Here is a 20,164-nt window from a genome sequence, read left to right on the forward strand (position 1 = left end):
TCTGGTCAGTATGATGACCATGCAGTGCTAAACGGTGAGTGAGAACCAAAGAAAGGATGGTGGACAGATGTCTAACATTAGGGCTGGAGATTGGAGGGAAGACTAGATTTAGGATCTCTTGTGGTCTCTTTTCTTCCTGCTTTCCCTGCAGTCCTTTTTTGAGAGTGTTGGTTCAGACTGTATGAGAGAGAACTGTAGAAAGCATGGTGTTTCCTGAAACTCCTGTAAGTTTAAGGTTTCCTATAAGTTTAAGATGGTCCAAAGGAAAACTTCCCACTTTGCTTCCTCAAAGCACAGTGGGAGAATGTGAAGGCAGAGTGCAGGGGAAGGTCTGGGAAAAGCCAGAGGTAAGATTGGGCAGGTGTAGGTGTGCCCAGTGAGTGTGTTATTATGTGAGAGGTTTAGATGGAGGGAGTAGGTATGGCATGTGATGAGGCTGACAGTTGAGGAGCCCAAATTGCAGGTGTGAACTAGTTTTTCCCAAGCTTATATATAAACTGAAAAGAATCAGCTTTCTACCTACCAGGGAAACTATCTCTTTAGGTCATTCTGTGTTATTTGTATAACAAATTGGAATTACAAGCAGTAGATTGGTGAAAAGTAGCGAGAACTTAAGAATTTTATTCTAACAGTTTATAAAAAATTTTTGAGTTTTTTTTTCCCCTAAAGATAAATGTGCTGTGTAAATAGATTCAAACTTACAAGTTACTGAATTCAGTGATGGAAATAGAGATATGTAACATTTTTTTTCTCATTCAGTTAATAGCAAACATATCTAATTTGGAAGCATCCTTAATTTCCTGACAAAATTAAAATTTGACTGAATTCCTACTAAAATATTTTTAAACTCTCTGGATTTGTTCTGTGTGTCAGTTGACATATCAACTGTCACGTTTTTAAATGGTAATGCTTCAAAATACAGGTTCAAGAATGCTGTGTTTATGAAACCATGTTGATGGATTGAGAAACCATTGCTCCTTGAATCTCCTTACTGCCTTGTGATTTGAGTATTATTCTTAGCAACGTAATATTGCTAGGCATCCTTCTTTAACCAAGAGCTTTTTCTAAAGAATCACTCTTAGGAACTCAAGATTTGTTAAGGTGAATCTACTCTGTTCTGGTATTTTGCAGCATCTGCCCTGGGTTTGAATTATGTAAAAATTAGTTTACACCTGTTAGGTACCTAGAATTGAAGAGTATAAGCTGCCAGAGAATTGGACTGAAGTACCTAGAAGTTCCATGAACCAACTGAAAATTGTACTTGAGAACCAATCCATTTTCTCCAGGTTCTTTCACACCATACTTCACAAGGCGGCTATTGACTTCACTGTGTTGTTAGCAGCTTCACATGTTATGGTTATTTTCAAGGTTCTTGGAAGCTCCAACCCTGGAACATACTGTGCTTAGAACAGTTTTGTTGTTCCAGCTCCTGTTGATACTAAGACCCACTATTGTGCTCTGCAATAAAGCAGCACCCCAAAAGCTCCCCCCCATAAAATTTATAAAGCCTTTAAAGCACCCGGTATCTTTTTTTTAAAAAATTGAGTTGAAATTCACATAACATACAATTAACTACTTTAAAGTGTACAATTTGGTGGCCCAGTAGTACTGTTCTTTAATTATCTTAATGTTAAAATAGAATAAATAACCCACTCCAGCTGTGAGAACTTTGGCCTGTCCTTGTTGGGCTGTGTGGTAATAGCTGCATCTAGACTCAAGTAAAAATGTTTCAAGCTACTGTCTGAATAGTTCTGAAATGGTAATAATAGTCTTTCTGTCTTCATGACGTTTGATTAGCATATTACATAAGAAAAGGTTTACTTAGCAGAGTTAAGTAAACTTTAAGCCTAGCTCTGAGTCTAGAGGTGAGGTTGACTGTGTTTATGTGCATGTAGATTGGTTTATATATAGTTAATTTTAATTTAAATCTTCCACTTTGTGAATGTAGCAGAGGAAAAAGTCTCAGGCCATCTCTCTGACTTTTCATGTATTTATTCCCTCTGTGTTCTGATTAATTCATATGTTCAGGATAAGTGCTGTTTTTATATTATGTCTTTCCCTAAAGGTTTTCTTTTTAAAAAGAAAGACTGTTTAAATGCTGTAAGGTTACAGTGTAGGTGCCCACTTCACCCTTGGTTTTGCTTTATATGAACAAATATTTTCATAGCTTTCGCGCCTCAATTTTCACTCTCACTATTAAGCATACTATTACATGCCATACTCTTTGGGAAAAACTAAGGAAAAGATGATAAAAAGATCTGTGTTAGAATCATGAAGTGTCAGAGCTACGAAACGTATAACATAGTCTTTAACAACCTTTCTTTTAAAGACCAAATAATAATAATGCTATTAATAAACAAGGCTCAGAAGGATTGTGATTTGCCCATAGTCACAGTCTAACAATTTCGAGTTTTGTTAGCCCTCATTATCTGAATTTGCCTTCATATATGTAGTTCAAGGAGAAAAAACTTCAAGATTCAGAATACATCTCTTCTCTAAACTTTGTTGTGTCTTACAGTTTATTATAGTAGTTCTCGCAAGTCAAGGGCTTTCAACTGTGAATGTCAGTGCAGATAATGAAGACTTTCAAAGTGTCTATCTACTGGCAACTGTTATCACAGATCCTGTAAGTTGTTAAAACAGCCTCGTTTTAAATATGGCCCAGTGATCTTGAAGTAACTTTAGTGGGGGGAAATTGTAATCTTGCAGGTACTCTTAATGTAGACTTAAAATACAAGTATCAGAATAAAAAGTAAAACAGAAGTGGAATTAAATTTGCCCAGGATTTTTCTGCAGCGCTAAAGAGTATTTAAGGATCAACATGCATGACCACTAGACTGGTGACATCTCTATTATGAGTGAAAAAAATTCTTATAACGGCGCCAGGATGTACCTCACCCACACTAAAGGTGTAATCTCAGACTCATCGTTGAAGAGCTGCTATATGCTACACCATGGAAAATGATAGCATATCTGCTGATTTTTTTTTTTTCAATCAAGGAGGTTGTTATTTTCAGCATAATGAAGGAGGGAAAGCTCCACAAGGATTTAAAGATGATAATACCATCATCATCTCCAAGAAGAGATGCAGGAATGCTGACTGCAATCAACTTGGGTAGCCTAGCGCTGTTTCCTAATATGGTGAGATCTCATCCCAAGGACTATACCAGCATTTATACTTTGTTGTCAGTCTTGTATACTGAAATACTGTGTCTTCGGAGCAAACCATCGTTATCTGGAACATGACTGGGATGTTTTTAAACATTGTCGTTTTATGTGGTGGTATTTGCAAGAAGACCGACAACCCTGAAGCTATTCATTTTTTCCTTTATTACATGTATATATTGAGTATTCAGCTAAAGGTAAAGGAGGCGCCCTGGTTGATGACTTCATCAACAAAGTAGGAAGCTTTCTTTTTGGCCCTAAGCTGAGTGTTGGGCTACATACCATTGTTGCATTTATGTTTTCTCTATTAAAAATACAAGTTTATGATTATGAATTACTGATAGCCCTATCCCTCACTTAGGGTGTGATTTGTTACCAGGTATGGATTTTTTTAGTTTGGTATTAGTTTTTGTTTTTACATCTAAACTGTTAACATTCACTCTTTACCTTAATGGTAGTCTTACCCAGCCCCAGAAACCCAGCTAGAAATGACATTTTTTTTTAGTCTTAGTGTAGTCAGTGCTGCAAGACCTCACCTGTATTTTAAATGGTAGGTAAATGGAATGACGCCTATTACTAAAATAAGCAAAGGTCCTACATAATTTCCAAGAAAATACATACAGCCTTGCAACCTTTATTTTGTAACGTGCTTTCAGGTTTTAATTCTTGACCATCACCAGTCTTATTCTGAGAGTTTCTGCTTACCTCTCTATCCAGTTTATTTTTCTTTCTTTGGACAAAGAAGAAATTGTTTCTCCCTGTTACTTACCACAGTTAAAAGGGGAGGTCTTGACGAGATCTTAATGTGTACTCCTGTGATTCTCCTACAGGCTCCCTCACAGGCCTAAATTTTTGCATTTCTAAGGAGAAAGTGCTCTATCAGGCTCCTGAGTGTTTACTCAGAGTCTCTATGATCAGTTTACCTCCCAGTTACCTTCTCTAAGCTTGTTTCCTAGTTTCTGATTTTAAGTGATCGTATTATTTTTTTCCCCTCTCTTTTAAAAATCTGAACAGCACATTTACGCAGAAAGTACAGTCTGGGTTTGGAGTAGATTGAGTAGCAAATGTCAAATTGGTAGACTTTTGACATGATTCACTTTCCTCCAACTTCTGAGTTATTCTAGCTTTTTAAAAATCTATTAATATTTGAGACAATATTACTAAAATTCAGTATTTCATAAATATGTATGATTTTTAATAGATTTAATATTTTTCAGTAAATATTATGAGTTCTAGTTCAGTATAAAGCCCCAGAATATGGTGGAATAGGAATTTTCTAATCTGTAACTATATTCATCTAATCTTCCTTCTCTCTTTCCTTCCTGCCTTAACTTTCTTCAACACTGATTGAGAATTGGTTCTGTCAAGACCATCTCTAACATTCTTTTCCAAATTAAACTATAATAAATCATAGCTAAGGATGAACACTTAAATGTGTTTTTAAATGATTTTTAAACTAAGGCCCCCTAGTGAACTGATGATAAGCAAATAGGTCTTTGAATTCATTAGCATATAGGCCTTTTGAGATGGTATCCTCCACAGGAGTATCAACTTTTGTAGGTCTAGAAAGGATACATTTTTATTAGGACTGATTCTTTTTAAATTGAGGCATCATTTGAAGATTGGATTTAATTTTTCCAGTATATGAATAAATAGTAAGGAGGAAAAAAAGCAAAATAGTCCTATTTTTAAAAATCATATATACTTCACATAGCTAAAGTAATTATATATCAAATTTACCTTATTGTTTTAAAAATCAAATGTTTATTTATAAAACAACCTCAAAACAAACTTTAACAACTATCTCTGGTTTGTGAAAATAGTGCAGTGAGGAAAAAAGATATATGCTTGGTCAGTTGGGTTAGAAATGTTTATCACTATGATTAAACCCATATCTATTCATTTAGTTTTAGTATAATAATGGGGAATTTACTTCATTTCCTGAAATAATTTTTTTCTGAAATTAAGAAAGCAAATTATTATTTTAATGCCTAAAAAGATACTTTATAAAAATGAAGCTTGTATTTGGGTTATGAAGACTTTGTCTATTAATATCATGTTTCAGAGCTTGGATAATTTTAGTCTTCTTTTGGGGGATTTTTGTGACTTTGATTTAAACCTTTAAGGTAGGAGCCATTTTTCAGAAAAAGATGAGTCTGACTGTTCTTCGCTTTTGAAATAAAAGTGAGCAGTGTAATCAAATGGAGTAAAAACTGGCTTTGGTGTTTTTAACAACCTTTAGAAATTTTGAAAATTTTTAATTTGGAAAATTGTGAACATTAAAAATTTTAGGAATATTAGTAGACACAGAACCACATGGGGATTTGCTGTATAGGCAGCAAAATACCTTGGTCTCAGTGCAAGCCTGAAGAGGGCTTTATACTCCCATAAAAATATTTTAATAACACTAAATCATCAAAAGCTACCGCTTCTGTGTTCAGAATAGCCAAACTCCAGTGATCCATTGAAGAAATACAAAGCAGCATGACTTCTAGGGAGCTGCTACAGAATGCTACAGCCTCAAGCTCCAGAGAAGATGATACAGAGTAGATATTCAGCAAATGTTTGTTGACTGAAAACTCATGGTTGAGGGAGTGATGTTGGTGTCTGATTATTTCTGGAAGTCTGCAAAGCCTGGATCTTCTTTGTGTTGAACCTGGACTTCTAGAGACATTAATGAGGTTCATTTGCACATGCGTTACCTTACCTTTTGGTTGAACTGTGGCATTCAGTGCAGTGTTGTGATCCCCTCACTGCTCCGTGATCAGTCCTCCTATCTTCTTTACCTCTGCACTCTGGAATTTCAGCTCTCAGCTGTTCCTTATCTTCCCAAGACCACCCTGTTCCCTCCTAACATACAACTTTAAAAAATTTCGCCTAACCAATCCAATCCTTTTCTTACCTCCAGTGTCTCATTTGTGATGCTCACAAGTGTGTGTGTGTATGCTCACAAGTCAGGAAGTCTCTGTAAATAAATACCTTATTTTCCAGAACTCTTTTTACATCAGTAATGAAGAGCTATTTGGGAGCTAAAGGGTAGGGAGCTCTCTTCAGGGAACTTATAATTGTTAAAGAGCATTTTTCACTTAGTTAAACCAAAAACTTTTTTTTTTTTTTTTTTCCTTTTTAGGGCAGCCCTTGGGCATATGGAAGTTCCCAGGCTAGGGTTCAAATTGGAGCTACACCACAGCCAGATCCTTAACCCACTGAGTGAGGCCAGAGATCAAACCCATGTCCGCATGGATACTAGTCAGCTTCACTACCGCTGAGCCACAGCAGGAACTCCAAAAAATCTTTTTCCCATTTATATCTCTTGTCACATATGTGAAGGCAGTTTCCACTTGTCTAGTAACTTCTGGACATAGATGAAACATCCTTAGTTCCTTTAACCTTTCCACACTTAAAAGTAGTTTCTAATTCTCTCTAGTCCATTTCTCCTCCTCACATATTTTGACATAACAATGGTTGGATGCTTTTCTGGAAATATGAAGCTCAGCTCACACTTTAATAATCCAGACATGATTAGGTAATCCACTTTTCACAAACTGTTCTTATTAGTAATATTTATATATTCCTTTACAGTTTACAGAGTCTTTTTATAATAATATCCTGTGGGCTAGGTATTATCCTATTTTGTAAATGAGGAAAGCGTGGCTCAGAGTGATTATCATTTGTGATTTGCTCAGTATCATACAGTTGCAAATTTAGGCTTTTTGCATCTATTTATGTAGTAGTCTTTTTTTTTTTTTTTTTTTCTTTTTTGGCCACACCAGGGAATATGGAGTTCCTGGGCCAGGTATCAGATCTCAGCTGCAGTTGTGACTTAAGTCACAGCTGTAGCAACACTGGATCCTCTAACCCACTGTGCTGGGCAGGGATCAAACCTGCGTCCCAGTGCTCCCAAGACACCACCAATCCCATTGAGTCACAGCAGGAACTCCTATTTACACAGTCTTACTGTTGTTACCCCTTTAAAAGTCCTATTATCCAATTTTTTTTTCTTCTCTTCTCTCTTTTTTTTTTTTTCCCCCCCGGTGTGTCTGCACCTGTGGCATATGGAAATTCCCAGGCCAGGAATCAAATCTGAGCCACAGCTATGGTGTAGGTCACGGATCCTTGACCCACTGTTACCTGGCCATGGATTGAACCCACACCATAGCAGTGACTCAGGTCGCTGCAGAGAGAACACCAAATCCTTATTAACCCACTGTGCCATATTGGAAACTCCCATTATGCTATTGTCATATCAAATAAGTAAAACCACTAAACCTTTTCCATACACACAACTCATTAGTTAGATCTCTTCCATCCTACACTTTCCTAATCCATTTTAAAAAATCTGAATGTATACCTTTTGAATTTTATGTGTTTGGATTTGGTATAGAGTGTACCTTGTTTGTTTATCACCATCTTATATACATTGTGTGAAAGAATTATGTGATTATAAAGTGATAGGTAAGTGTTATGAGTAACATTATTAATAACTTGTGTGAAGATTTTAAGAATTTTAATTTAAGAATAGTTGTAGTTTGGGAGGTCCCTTCATGGCTCAGCAGTTAACGAACCTGACTAGGATCCATGAGGATGCGGTTTCAATCCCTGGCCTCACTCAGTGAGTTAACAATCCGGTATAGGTTGCCATAAGCTGTGGTATAGGTTGCAGATACAGCTCAGATCCCACTTTGCTGTGGCTGTGGCATAGGCCAGCAGCTGAAGCTCCAATTCGACTCCTGGCCTGGGAACTTCCATATGCCTTGGGTTTGGTCCTAAAAAGCAAAAAAAAAAAAAAAAAAAAAAAAAAAAAAAAGTTGTGTTTTTTAATGATTTATTCTGTCATCTCTAGAATTGGCTTTCTGTTTGCATATTTAAATAAACCTCATGTGTTTTAAGTACAATAAAAAGTATAGAGTCAAAGATAAACCAAGCACTATCTCAGGAACTTTAAGGCTAACACAGAGTATCTTAAGTTCATCTAAACGCTGCTCTTAACTCTGCTATTCTTTACTATCTTACACCAAAAATATAATTACCATTAGGAAATCTTCCAGAAACTGTGAATTTCAAGACATACTTATAACATCCTAGGAAGCTTGTCCAACCAAAGAGTACATTATTTTGATGTGATTGGTCTTTCTAGAAATGTATTTTGCCTGTCGCCGATCCCTCCATTCCATTTGTTTTAGGGAATGATGTGTTAGTGGGATGGGAATGGAGTTTAGCTGCAAAGCCTTAGAGTTTGGGCACGCAACAGAAGAGGAAAGGAAATGGACTGTGAGATTTAGGAGGAGGACATTTCCATTGGAAAACAGTGGTCAGTAGAGGCTGCCTCCATGACTGTTCCTCAAGCTCAAGTTTGAGGACCTCAAAATTAGAATTGACCTTGCTGAGTATTTCATTTTGAAGGGAGCTGAGGTTTTAGCCAAAACAATTTGATACGTATGATGTTTTTACATATCGTTTCTCATGAAGAATGCCCCCAAACACAAACGATATAGATCACTGCTTACTAAACCTATCACATTCGTTCCTAAAGAAGTCATCCATCTTCTAACCTGTTTCAGAATTTTCCCAAGAACTCATTAGCATCTAGCTTCTAGATTCTGCCTTTTCTTCCTTTCCCAGCATTTCTCTTAATAATGGGCGTTTGATGACATCTGTAAGGATTAATGCCCTAGGATAGAACCTTTTTGCACCTAGAGATTTTCAACTCATTTAAATTGAGTAGATATTCTTTTACTGTCTTTGCATCTCTGCTGACTTACAGTTCTTTCTCCACATGGTTTAATCTGTTCTTCCTGGCTTGAAGATCATGCTTGTTTATAAAGAAGATGGAAGGAAGTAAAATGAAGATGGAACTACATAGCTCTGGCTTTTCTCAGGACTTATTCTTTTAATGACAGGCTGAGCAGTGGCTTTCCTGAATTTTCTCCTATTCCAAACTTAGCTTTTTCTTGCCTCCAGCATTTTTCACAAGCTTCAGATCATTATAGATTCTCATTTTAATCCTCAGCGATTATGATACTCTTTAGGTTACATAACTCTTTTTTAAGCTTTCTTTTCACATCTTTCCCATGAAATTCTCCCTGTACAAGAACTGGTTTCTTTAGATTTCTTCCAATTTATTTTCCTTATTAGAATTATTTAGTGCATAGTCAAAATGTCGTATTTTAGCATCTTCTATGTCCCATGAATCAGTGCCTTCTAGAACCATGGGGCCACCCTGATCCACCCTTTCTTTTCTTTTCTTTTCTTTTTTTTTTTAAACCTCTGGAAAGTTTGTTTTCTCAAAAACCTGGAAACAAATGTTCAGGGCTCTTCATTTCGGAAACATTAAATACCTCTTCAGGTTCAGGTTCAGGAACTGCTTACAAAGAGGATTAAATCAAGACCCTTTCCAGGAGAAGCTCACAGTTTAATAGAAAAAAACTGATATATAAACAGGTGAGGAGTTCCCGTCGTGGCACAGTGGTTAACGAATCCGACTGGGAACCATGAGGTTGCGGCTTCTATCCCTGCCCTCACTCAGTGGGTTAAGGATCCAGCATTGCCGTGAGCTGTGGTGTAGGTCGCAGACACGGCTTGGATCCCATGTTGCTGTGGCTCTGGTGTAGGCTGGCAGCTATGGCTCCGATTAGACCCCTAGCCTGAGAACTTTCATATGCCATGGGTGCAGCTCTAAAAAGACAAAAATATATAAATAAGGAGTCCAATAGGAACCATGAGATTGCAGGTTCGATTCCTGACCTTGCTCAGTGGGTTAAGAATCCGGCGAGTTGGTGTGAGCTGTGGTGTAGGTCGCAGACTCGACTCGGATCCTGCATTGCTACGGCTTTGGCATAGGCTGGCATCTACAGCTCCAATTAGACCTCTAGCCTGGGAACCTCCATATGCTGAGGGAGCGGCCCTAGAAAAGGCAGAAAGACAAAAAAAAAAAAAAAGAAAGAAAAAAGTACTGCCGTGAACATGTGAACATAGGGGTGCATGTGTCTTTTTAAATTATAGTTTTGTCTGGATATATGCCCAGGAGTGAAATTGCTGGATCACATGGCAACTCTATCCTTTGTTTTCAGAGGATCTGCCATACTGTTTTCTATGGTGGCTGCACCAATTTACATTCCCACCAGCAGTGTAGGAGGGTTCCTTTCTCTCCATATCTCCTCTAGCATTTAGTATTTGTAGACTTTTTAATAATGGCCATTGAAATCTGCTTGAGGTTGTTCCTCATGGTAGTTTGGTTTGCGTTTCTCTAATAATTAGCAATGACAAGCATTTTTCACTTGCCTATTGGCCATTTATGTATTTTCTTTGGAGAAATGTCTATTTGGGTCTTCTGCCCATTTTTGATTAAGTTGTTTATTTTGTTGTTGTTGAGTTGTATGAGCTGCTTGTGTATTTTGGAAATTAAGCCCTTACAGATTGCATCATTTGCAAATATTTTCTCCAAATCCGTAGGTTGTCTTTTCTTTTTGTTTATGGTTACAAGCTATGCAAAAACTTGTACGTTTGATTGGATCCTATTTGTTTACTTTTGCTTTTATTTGTATTGCCTTGAGAGACCATTCTTTGCATCTTAAAGTCCTAAAATTACATCAAATACTCTTAGGGCCTCTGTTATATTCACAATAGTCAACCATTTCTTTGATGGTCAAAAGTCCAGAGTAAATTTGCCTTCCTCTTTCCACCTTGGGAAAGAGGAGTGCTCAGGAAGTGAATTTCATTAAGTTTGTTTTCTTCTAGCAGATTTACATGTCAGACTGGTTGACATCCTCCATATCTCTGCAGTTTCATGATTTGCTTTGATGAAATCATAGTCTAGTGGATTTCTCCATCTCCTGGATGACAAACTCCCTCGTCTTTGTATGTCCTTGTATGTAATTATTTACGGCTTCTGTTCATATTCACACTTTTGTGCTCACTTACTTTCCTCCAAGCTTTTAGTTTTAGATTTTATAGATTTCTTAATATTAGATCTTTGTCCCTCCTTACTGCTTAGATCTGTTACTTGTATATTCTGGCCCAGGTTCCATCTCATCCAGTCTGTACTGTTTCTGAGAATGTATTTATCCTCTACATTAACTAAGTTACTTTTTCTTCATTCTCTATACAGCTTTATGTATAGGCTTTCTTCCATAGGTATTTTTCCCTGTTTTTTAAACACCTTGATGTTTTCCTGGTTCTCATTAGATGATCTGATTCTCCCTTGAAACAAATGTGTGGATCTTTAGGAACATTCTAGAAAAGTACACATTGTGCAACATACATGTACTTATATTGTGCAAAGTTCCTACTGTATTTTGTGATTAGCTACTTCTGTTGCTCCCTGTTCTGTGTAGAAAGCCTTTTCCCTTTTCTGTATCAGCTTCTCTTCCCCATTTATCTAGCTTGCAGAAGGCAGAATTGTTCATTTTCTTCTTTGTGCCCCACAGGGCTTTGTTCGTACCAGAACAGCATGTGTTATCACATGGCATAGTAGTTTAGACATATCTGCCCGCCTCTTCTCTCAGTGCATGAGATCTGCCAGGACCAGCACTTGGGTGGTAGTGGGTTTGGTGATGAGAACAAACGCCTTGAAATCAGACTTTTGATTACTGACGTCAACACTTTTTAACTATATAACCATTGGTACATTTTTTAAACTACCAGAGTCTCCTCATTTGTAAAATGAAACCTACTACTTCGCTCATTGGATTGTTGGTACTAAAGTAATCACGTACATAAAGTGCAAAGTTAGTGAATAAATAGTGTCTAGAGTAGAAAACAGGTAGAATGTAGCTAATAGACCTGTTTACTATCCTGTACATGTAATACTAGAATATCTTTTCTAAAAAGCATTCTTTATTTAAATGATTTTTGGTGCATCAGATTTTAAAAATTGTATTTGCTTGTATTTCGGCGTCTTAAGCACTACTGAGAACATAGCACTTTTGGGCCCCCCAGATTTAGCTGATTCCTGCTTGCAGAAAGATGTGTGTCTCTTTTGAGAGAACAGCTTGATTCATAGCATTATAAGATATTAACTAAGTAGACTTTTTTGGCGAAAGTGGTTTTCCAGCTCCTCTCAAGCTGGATATTTGATTCAGCAGATGTCTTGAAGCACATCAAGTTTCTAAGACACTGAGCCATGTGCTCAAGACTGTATAAAATAACCTCTTACAGGCCTTTCAGTAGAGTTCCGAGAGCAGATGAGAGTACACTGGCCGTCCCAGCACAGCCTGCTGCCAGGTGAGTGCGGTTACAGACCACAGCGCTGTCATCTCGCATGGCCTGAGTAAAGATTTGGACTTTTGGCAGATTGAGAAAAATTAATTGAAGAGATCGGGAAAGCATTCTAGACAAGGAAAAAGGCAGGAAGTAAGCCTTAGTCGTATTTAGCTAATCCTCAAGGCCTCTTGTTTTCCTGTTTATGTCATTTCTATTTCCTTCTGCTAGCGGGAATAAATTTTGACTGTTTTTTTGTTAATACTTTACGTTCTTCTGTTCTCAGAACTCTTTTTCATTTGAGTTCTTAGAATTTTTCACTTAGTTTAATCTCTGCTTTCAGATCTGTTAAAACTGTTAAGAGTTTGTCTCCAGCAGATCTGCTCTGAAGTTAGTGTTCTGTTTTGCTTTTAATAATAAGAAAAATCCTAGAAATTTGAGGGTCTGTTCTTTTTGTTTAAATAGAGTAAATTCTTTCATAAACTGATATTATAAATCTGCTCCAAAGAAAATATTCATGTAGTAGTCATTTTCCCTGAAAGTTTTTTTGAAGTAATTTTTATGGCTGCCCTAATGTATAGCATGTCTATAACATGAAGGCTTTCTTCTTAAATTTTAAGTTTTGATAGAAGAAATTTTGTGTCTCCTTTAAGGGTTTGGTTTTACATATTGGTCAAGCATAATTCACTTATATTTGAGTTGCTTAGAGATATGTTGAAGTTTGAGAAAGTTTAGGATTTCTTGGAATCATAAACTGATGGACATGGACTTCATCTCCAAACTCATAGGCAATTACATCTAACAGGGCTGGGGAGTGTGTGGAGAGAGGTTTAGAGTGGCCGAGACAGGCTGTACTGTGTGTCCTTCTAAAAATGCTTGAAAATTTGAGAGTCTTAGCTGGCAAGGGTTAACCGTAATGGACCTAGATTTCTGATGTACAACCCCTTGTACCAAGAAAGATTTGTTTCAGTAAGTAACCTATCTACTGCCTCTGACTTTGAACTGTAAAGGATAGCCGTGAAGAAAAGGAAGATAAAAGTTTTTCAGAAAACAAGATCGGGTTGCAGATTGAGGCTTTGGGGGGTGACCATTAGATAACAATTAAAAACTGAAGAGCAGAATAAGCTCTGTTAGGAATACTTTGTGACTGGGACTCTCAATGACCATTCCCCAGTTGGGATAGTTTTGCCTGCTAACAGAAATTTAACTTGAAATAAGAGGCCTCTGAACCTAGGGTCTGGAGTTGAGAATGGAGTAGCCTAAGATCGGGGCCCAATATGTGGGCCACCTGTCCCTGCCCAAACATGGAAGTGGAGAAATTGGTGCATTTGTGAATTTAGTTACATCCAACTGGTTTAATTAATAATGCCTATGTGTTTATAATGAAAAGACCTGGCAGAACGGGTACCAAAAAAAGAAGGTAGAGGCAAGAATTCCAAGAGGAGACAAAATCCTGACCTAGTAGTATGAATTGTATTAGTGGAAGCAAAATTTTGGAATGGCTTTTTTTTGGGGGGGGAATCCCCTTAAGTATGTTTTATCTCACGGTGTTGTCATTATACATAGCTCCTCTGTCTTCACTCTTCACAGCAGATCTTGTTTTTCAGAGATCTTACTTGCTTCCCTAAAATGTGGAACAGCTGAAATCGGGAGGTGGGAGGGGATGTATTGTCTGCTGCCCTTTCCCTTTGAAGTGGCTTTGCCATCTGAAATCAGTTTGAAATTTTTCTTTTAGGTGAAGATTTTTTGCAAACTAGAAAAACTCATTGGCTTGTCACCAGTGACAATTTATCATAAGGAGCAGATTTTCCCACAGTCTTGGTCTCCGTAGTAAAATTTTACGTTGTGTAATAATATATTGCAGTTAATCTGAGGAACAGAAAGAAATCATTTGGCTGCTATAATGTGTGCTCTTGCCTAAACCATTCATCTTTTCCTGCTTTATGATTTTCTGTGAAAGGCCTGATGTCAGAACACAGCTTAATTTTATTTTACAATATATTCATTATAAAACACACCTTTATCTATATGTATTTCCTGGTAAGTAGTTGGACTCATTTAGTGTTACGTGAAAACACTGAAGATAGTCAACCTGTCGGTTTTTCAGGCTCAGGGCATCTGTGTAGTAACTGAACTCCATGGACTGACTCCAACTCTTCCTTACCCACCAGCACGTTTCCACATGTGTGCCTAACTAGCCTCTCTTTTTACTAAACTTTTGTAGTGTTTATTAATCGTGGCATTTCTCCTATTGCTTTTTCAGATTGTCATTGTTCAGCATTTCCCACATTTGTCTCACCATCTAGACTTTAAGCTCCCTGAAAACAAGAGTCATGGTTTAAGTGCCTTGTCTTCCTTGCACACCGTAGGCACTCATTAAATAGTTGCTTTGGCTTTTATCTTGGCAGTCTTTAACACATACGTTTTACAATAATTCTGTTGTGGTTATTGTTGCTAAAAACTAGACTTGTCAGCTTGCTTAGTGTGCGATGATCAGCTTGTTACAGACTGGGTGTTAGGCTACCAGCAGACTGGCAGACTTTTAATCATAGTTTATTCTTCAGTAAAATGTGTTCTGAGCCGGGTAAACTGAAGTATACTGATATTTTTACATAATGGAATGAGAGTGTGGTGTATGGCATCTTGAAAGTACTTTAAAATCTGCCTTTGAGTTCTAGTAAGAAAAATAAAACTACCACAAACAACTTGACCTGCTCTCCTGTCTTCAAATTACTTAGAACCAAAAGTAGTGGGTTTGGTACATATTTGAAAACTATAAAATTCATTTTTAACATCATAAAACATTTAAACACATGAGCAGTCCTTTAAAATAGATAATCCTTCTCTCTCTAATGCACTATTACTAATTAAATACTTTAAAAATAAAATTAGTATCATTTACTATAAAATGTTTAGTCAGTTGACCCTCGTTGTAGTCTACTTGTGGAGTATCTAAAGTGCTTTCCTGTATCTTATTTGTCTTTGCACTGTCTGGTGGTGAGAAGGCTTAGTAGTTAGACCGACTATGTAGTACGTTCCTAGGAGGCGACTCTCGTGCACAGAGCCAATTTCTGGCCCGTAAGATATCTTCTTACTCAAGCTTTTTGGAAACGTTACTATCTGTTCAATATTAAGTACTGGGAAAAAATTGTTGTGAGGCATTTATCAAGTGATAAATGTGCTTCACATTGCTTTCCCTTCTCTTACTGTGTTTTATCCAGTGAGAGAGGAAAACAGATGTTGCTCTTACTTGTGAAGTCGAGTCCTGGGATATTAACAGTCTTGCTTATATGCTCAAGGTTATATGAATTATCAGTGTGGAGTTGCCTTGCACAGTCTGTCAGCAGTTTTCAGCCCAGTGTTTTCTCCATTAGACCTACTGACTTGCACATAGTGAATTGTACTCCAGCGTGAAGTCCTATATAAAGGGAAATTAAGTTACATGAGGTTACATCCAGGTGTTGTCCTGTCCTGGGACTATTTGAAAGAAATGCGTGTCTGAGTGGAACTATTTAGAGCCCTGGAAACAAATGAATAACCTTTCTGTGGGTCAGTGGTTGTCAACCAGGTACAATTTGCGCCCCCCCTCGCCCCAGTAATCACTTGACAATGTCTGGAGACATTTTTCATTGTTAAAATTAGGTGTCGGTGTGTGCGTGCGTGTGTGTGTGCATCCAGTAATGCTGCTAAATATCCTACAGTGCCTAGAACAAGAAATGAATTATGTAGTCCAGTACGTGAATAGTGCTGAGGTTAATCACCGCTGTTATGTGTATTGTAAGGAATGGAATTATCAGAAGCCCTCTCAGTGAGGCAGGGCTGGGGGTGGCGGGGGAGTGGGCAGGGGAGGTAAAAGTAAAGGAGGTGATTTCAAGTGTGGCTGGATTGAGAGCTATTTTGCTGGGAATTAGGATTTATCTGATTTCTTTTTTCTCGTTCCTCCTTTGTGCTAACACTTGGCACAGCAGTAGTAGAGAAAACAGTGAAGAAAACTTGTCTCGGAGTTCTCTTGTGGTGCAGCAGGTTAAGGATCAAGTGTTGTCACTGCAGCGGCTCTGGTCACTGCCATGGCGTGGGTTCGATCCCTGGCCTGGAAACTTTCACATGCTGCAGGCATGGCCGAAAGAGAGAGTGCGAACTTTTCTTCTTGGTGTCTGCTTAGAGTAGTGGTCCCATTCCAAGACCTAACGATGTCAGTCCACTCCTTGTGATACTTGCAGCTTCACTGTAAACATCCATGCTTTCAGGCTCCCAAGATGTCTAGGCACAGGGCTTTGTTTTTTGGCAAGACTGTAAGAATTACAAACTAGCTAATTTATTTCCCAAGGTATCTTACAATTATAGTACAACTGGGAGGATCCAAGTTTCTCACTATTTTATATCATGGGCTTCTGTGAATGTCTTTGGTTAACGTATTCTTACTTGATTTCATTAGCCTAAAACCTGGGAAACAAATGTCTTTTTAAAAAATAGATGTTATTTTTTTTAGAGCAGTCTGAAGTTCCCAGAAAAATTGAGTGGAGAGTTCTCATATATCCTGCCTGTGAACAAATGTCCTTTGATTTTATTGTAATGCTGATTTTCAAATAAACTTTATATAAATGCAAATGTTATTCTGTTAATGCAAAAGTAAAGCTTCCTTAGTTCTAGTTCTCACTAGATGTAAAGCAAAAAATGGGTCTTACTGAGTTACTTTTTTTTTTTCCTTTTTCCCTGTGCATTAGGAGAAGGAGGCTCAAATCATCTGTCTAAGCTTCTTGTTGACTTTGGCCACTGGAGTTCAAGAGCATTAAACTTCCTTAAAATTTTCCCATGTAGGAGTACTTGCTGTGGTGCAGTGGGTTAAGGATCTGGTATTGCTGGCTGCAGCTCAGATCTGATCTCTCACCCAGGAACTTCCATATGCTGTGGGTGTGGCCGAAAAAAAGATTCCCATGTAGTTGTACATCATCTTTTTATATGGGGGCATTTTACTTCCCTCCTAGGAAGTTTTCCTTGTTTAGAGATCAGTTTCTGGTTCAGTGAAAACCATCTTAACGTGCTCAGTCTGACATCGTGACTACTTTAAAGCTTGGAATGTGCGGTAGCCGCCAAACCTTCTGTACCTGAGGGCATTCTAGGACTTTGTCAGTGTGGTATTATTAATGCCTCATGCAGTTGGAGCGGGGGAAAGTGATGCTTGAGTTGTTGATTAGAGGGTTTTCGCCTTGGCTGCGAAGTCTAGTTTGTTCCATCAGCAAATCTCTTCCTATGCTGCTGGACATATTAGAATGTTTCTGTGTTTCTTTGTTGCTTCCTTTTCATCATGGGTCTCACATGCCCCTGAGTTTTGCCTTAAACATTTAACCTATTAAAAAGTGTGAATCAGGGAGTTCCTGCCGTGGCTCAGTAGTTAATGAATCCAACTGGGAACCGTGAGGTTGCAGGTTCAATCCCTGGCCTTGCTCAGTGGGTTAAGGATCCATCGCTTCTGTGAGCTGTGGTGTAGGTTGCAGATGTGGCTCGGTGTAGGCTGGCAGCTGCAGCTCTGATTAGACCCCTAGCCTGGGAACCTCCATATGCCGAGGGTGTGGCCCTAGAAAAGACGGAAAAAAAAAAAAATCAGGGAGATTCCTGGTGGCTCAGTGGGTTAAGGGTTCAGTGTTGTCACTGCTGTGACTCTGGTTACTGCTGTGGCATGGTTGAACCCTGGCCCAGAAACTTCCGCCTGCCGTGGGTACGTCCAAAAATGTCAATCAGTACTCTTATGCAAATATAAAGTAAAGAGTCTATACAAGAACAAGAGCTTGGTGTTACTAAGAAAATAACTCAGCTAGAGTCTGGGTTCAAGTCCTGACTATAGACGTTATGTGACTTGGGCCCGTTATTCTAGAGTCTTTTGCTTTGTCTGTTAAACGCAGGTCAATCCCTCCTCCTCTGCCTACCTCACACCGTGAGGATCAAATGAAATAATGATTGACTGTGAGAGTGCTTTGTGACTTGTACAACACAATGCACATGTCAGGTAGGATGCAAATAGAGGGTTGAGCTTTAGGAAATTACACTGATTGTAAAGTAGAAGTCAGTTTGAAGAATTTATTTTCCTCTCTGTTGACTTGTCTGTGTGGTGTACGTTGCCTTTTCTTCATCTCAGTAAATTCCAAGATGACTTTTGTTGCATTTGGTTATAGTTTTTTGTCTTTATAAATAATGTCAATAGGGCTGAAAGCTTCACTTGCTTAAACATGATGTAATTTGATACAGATTAGTGATTGATGCAAAGGAAACTCTATAAAAAGAAAACTCTAAGTTCACGAAAAGGCAGACTGAATCTGCTAGATTGTCATTGTCATCATCAGTGGTGATTGCTCATCAGTTCTGTAGAACCAGAAGTAATTTTCTGTGCTCTTCTCAAAAACTGCAGTTGGGTAGTTTGACCTACATTCCTTTTTTCAATAAAACAATTATTCTAAGTAGTAGTTACACTTTACCCTCTGCCCCCCCCAACCAATTAGTTATATACCATGTGGATTCTGGATGGTAGTAGATTAAGTGAGTTTAGTCATAATTTATGAAAAACCTTTTTATGTTGATAGCGTCTTATCACATTGGATGCTATTCAGAAATAGAAGCAGAGAACTAACTGTAGGACTGCAGGATTTGTGTTTTAAATGATTAGTAGAATTGTAAGAATAGAATAGGCGGACTGCTGGAAATGATTCCATCTGAAAGGTAGCTTTGACCTTGCCTCCTTGTCCTTTGTGACTAATGGAAAAATACTGCTTTCAAACTCAAAACCTATTCATTACTGCCTTTCTCCTCTGAAATACATGACCCGTTTTATAATCAGGAAGAACTTAATTATTTTTCTTTTTCTATTGGCTTATGTTTATTCTTCATAAAATGACTTTCCTTTCATTTAATGGGCTCAGAAATAAGCTCCTATATTGAACTTACAGGCTTGTGCTTTTTTTTTTTTTTTTTTTTTTTTTTTTTTTTTTTTATAGCATAAATCAGCTTGGCTGGCTAAATGCCCCACTAACTGAAACTTCATAATGTAGCTAAAACTAAATTGTGTTCTGGAGCATTGAGTCTTTAAACTGGATAATTGACTTATAAATGCAGAATGGTGAAGAGGCTGTAAGAAGGAAAAGCAGCTCCCTCTCCTGATTCTTGAGCAAGATTTTCCTCACTCATTTCAGAGGCTCTGAGCTCACGAGCAAATTCTTAACCAAGTTTATCTTGCTAGGACAACCCATTTTAAATGCTCAGTAAAGAAAGAATAATTCTTCTCCCACGTAACCACTAAAGAACAACATATGTTTCTAACGTCAGCTTTTTATTTTTTTTATCTTTTATTTTTTTTTTTTTTTTGTTGGTAAATCTCCCAGACAACAGCAGTTCTGTAGAGAGTTTAAGTATGAAGGAGTGGCAGGACGGGCTAAGGGCACTTCTACCCAACATTAACATCAACTTTGGTGGACTGCCCAATTCTTCTTCCCCCTCCAACGCCAACCACAGTGCACCAACGTCCAACACTGCCACCACCGACAGCCTGAGTTGGGACAGCCCTGGCAGCTGGACAGACCCAGCCATCATCACAGGTAACTTTCTCCCTCCTTCAGCTCCACTGACTGCCATCAGCTTGGTTTTTAGCCCAGATTAACTAAGAACAGAGGTCTCTTCAAAGTAATCTTCTCCCAGAGCCACACGTGTGTGGTAGCTTGTTTCGTTCTCCGGGGTCACATAGCCTCAGTTCACTCTGTTGGCCTAGTTGTGTAATAAGGCCTTTGGTACCTAGGCTGCTGCTTTTGGTGTAAGT

At 38.1% G+C, this 20,164-nt stretch overlaps 1 protein-coding gene across 4 annotated transcripts in view; it reads left to right on the forward strand.

Annotated features, from left to right (window-relative positions):
- The window catches only part of CNOT4 (CCR4-NOT transcription complex subunit 4), a 158,961-nt gene that overhangs the window by 136,934 nt on the left and 1,863 nt on the right, over positions 1 to 20,164 (forward strand). For 2 of the 4 annotated variants that reach the window (XM_021078767.1, XM_021078768.1), the window contains exon 11: positions 19,734 to 19,946. The exons of the other annotated variants lie outside the window; for them this stretch is intronic. In XM_021078767.1, coding sequence (XP_020934426.1) covers positions 19,734 to 19,946 — 213 coding nt within the window. The remainder of the gene's footprint in view (positions 1 to 19,733; positions 19,947 to 20,164) is intronic. 4 annotated transcript variants of the gene reach the window in all.

The sequence above is a fragment of the Sus scrofa genome, chromosome 18 (genome assembly GCF_000003025.6).
Source record: "Sus scrofa isolate TJ Tabasco breed Duroc chromosome 18, Sscrofa11.1, whole genome shotgun sequence".
In the NCBI taxonomy this organism is placed as follows: Eukaryota; Metazoa; Chordata; class Mammalia; order Artiodactyla; family Suidae; genus Sus; species Sus scrofa.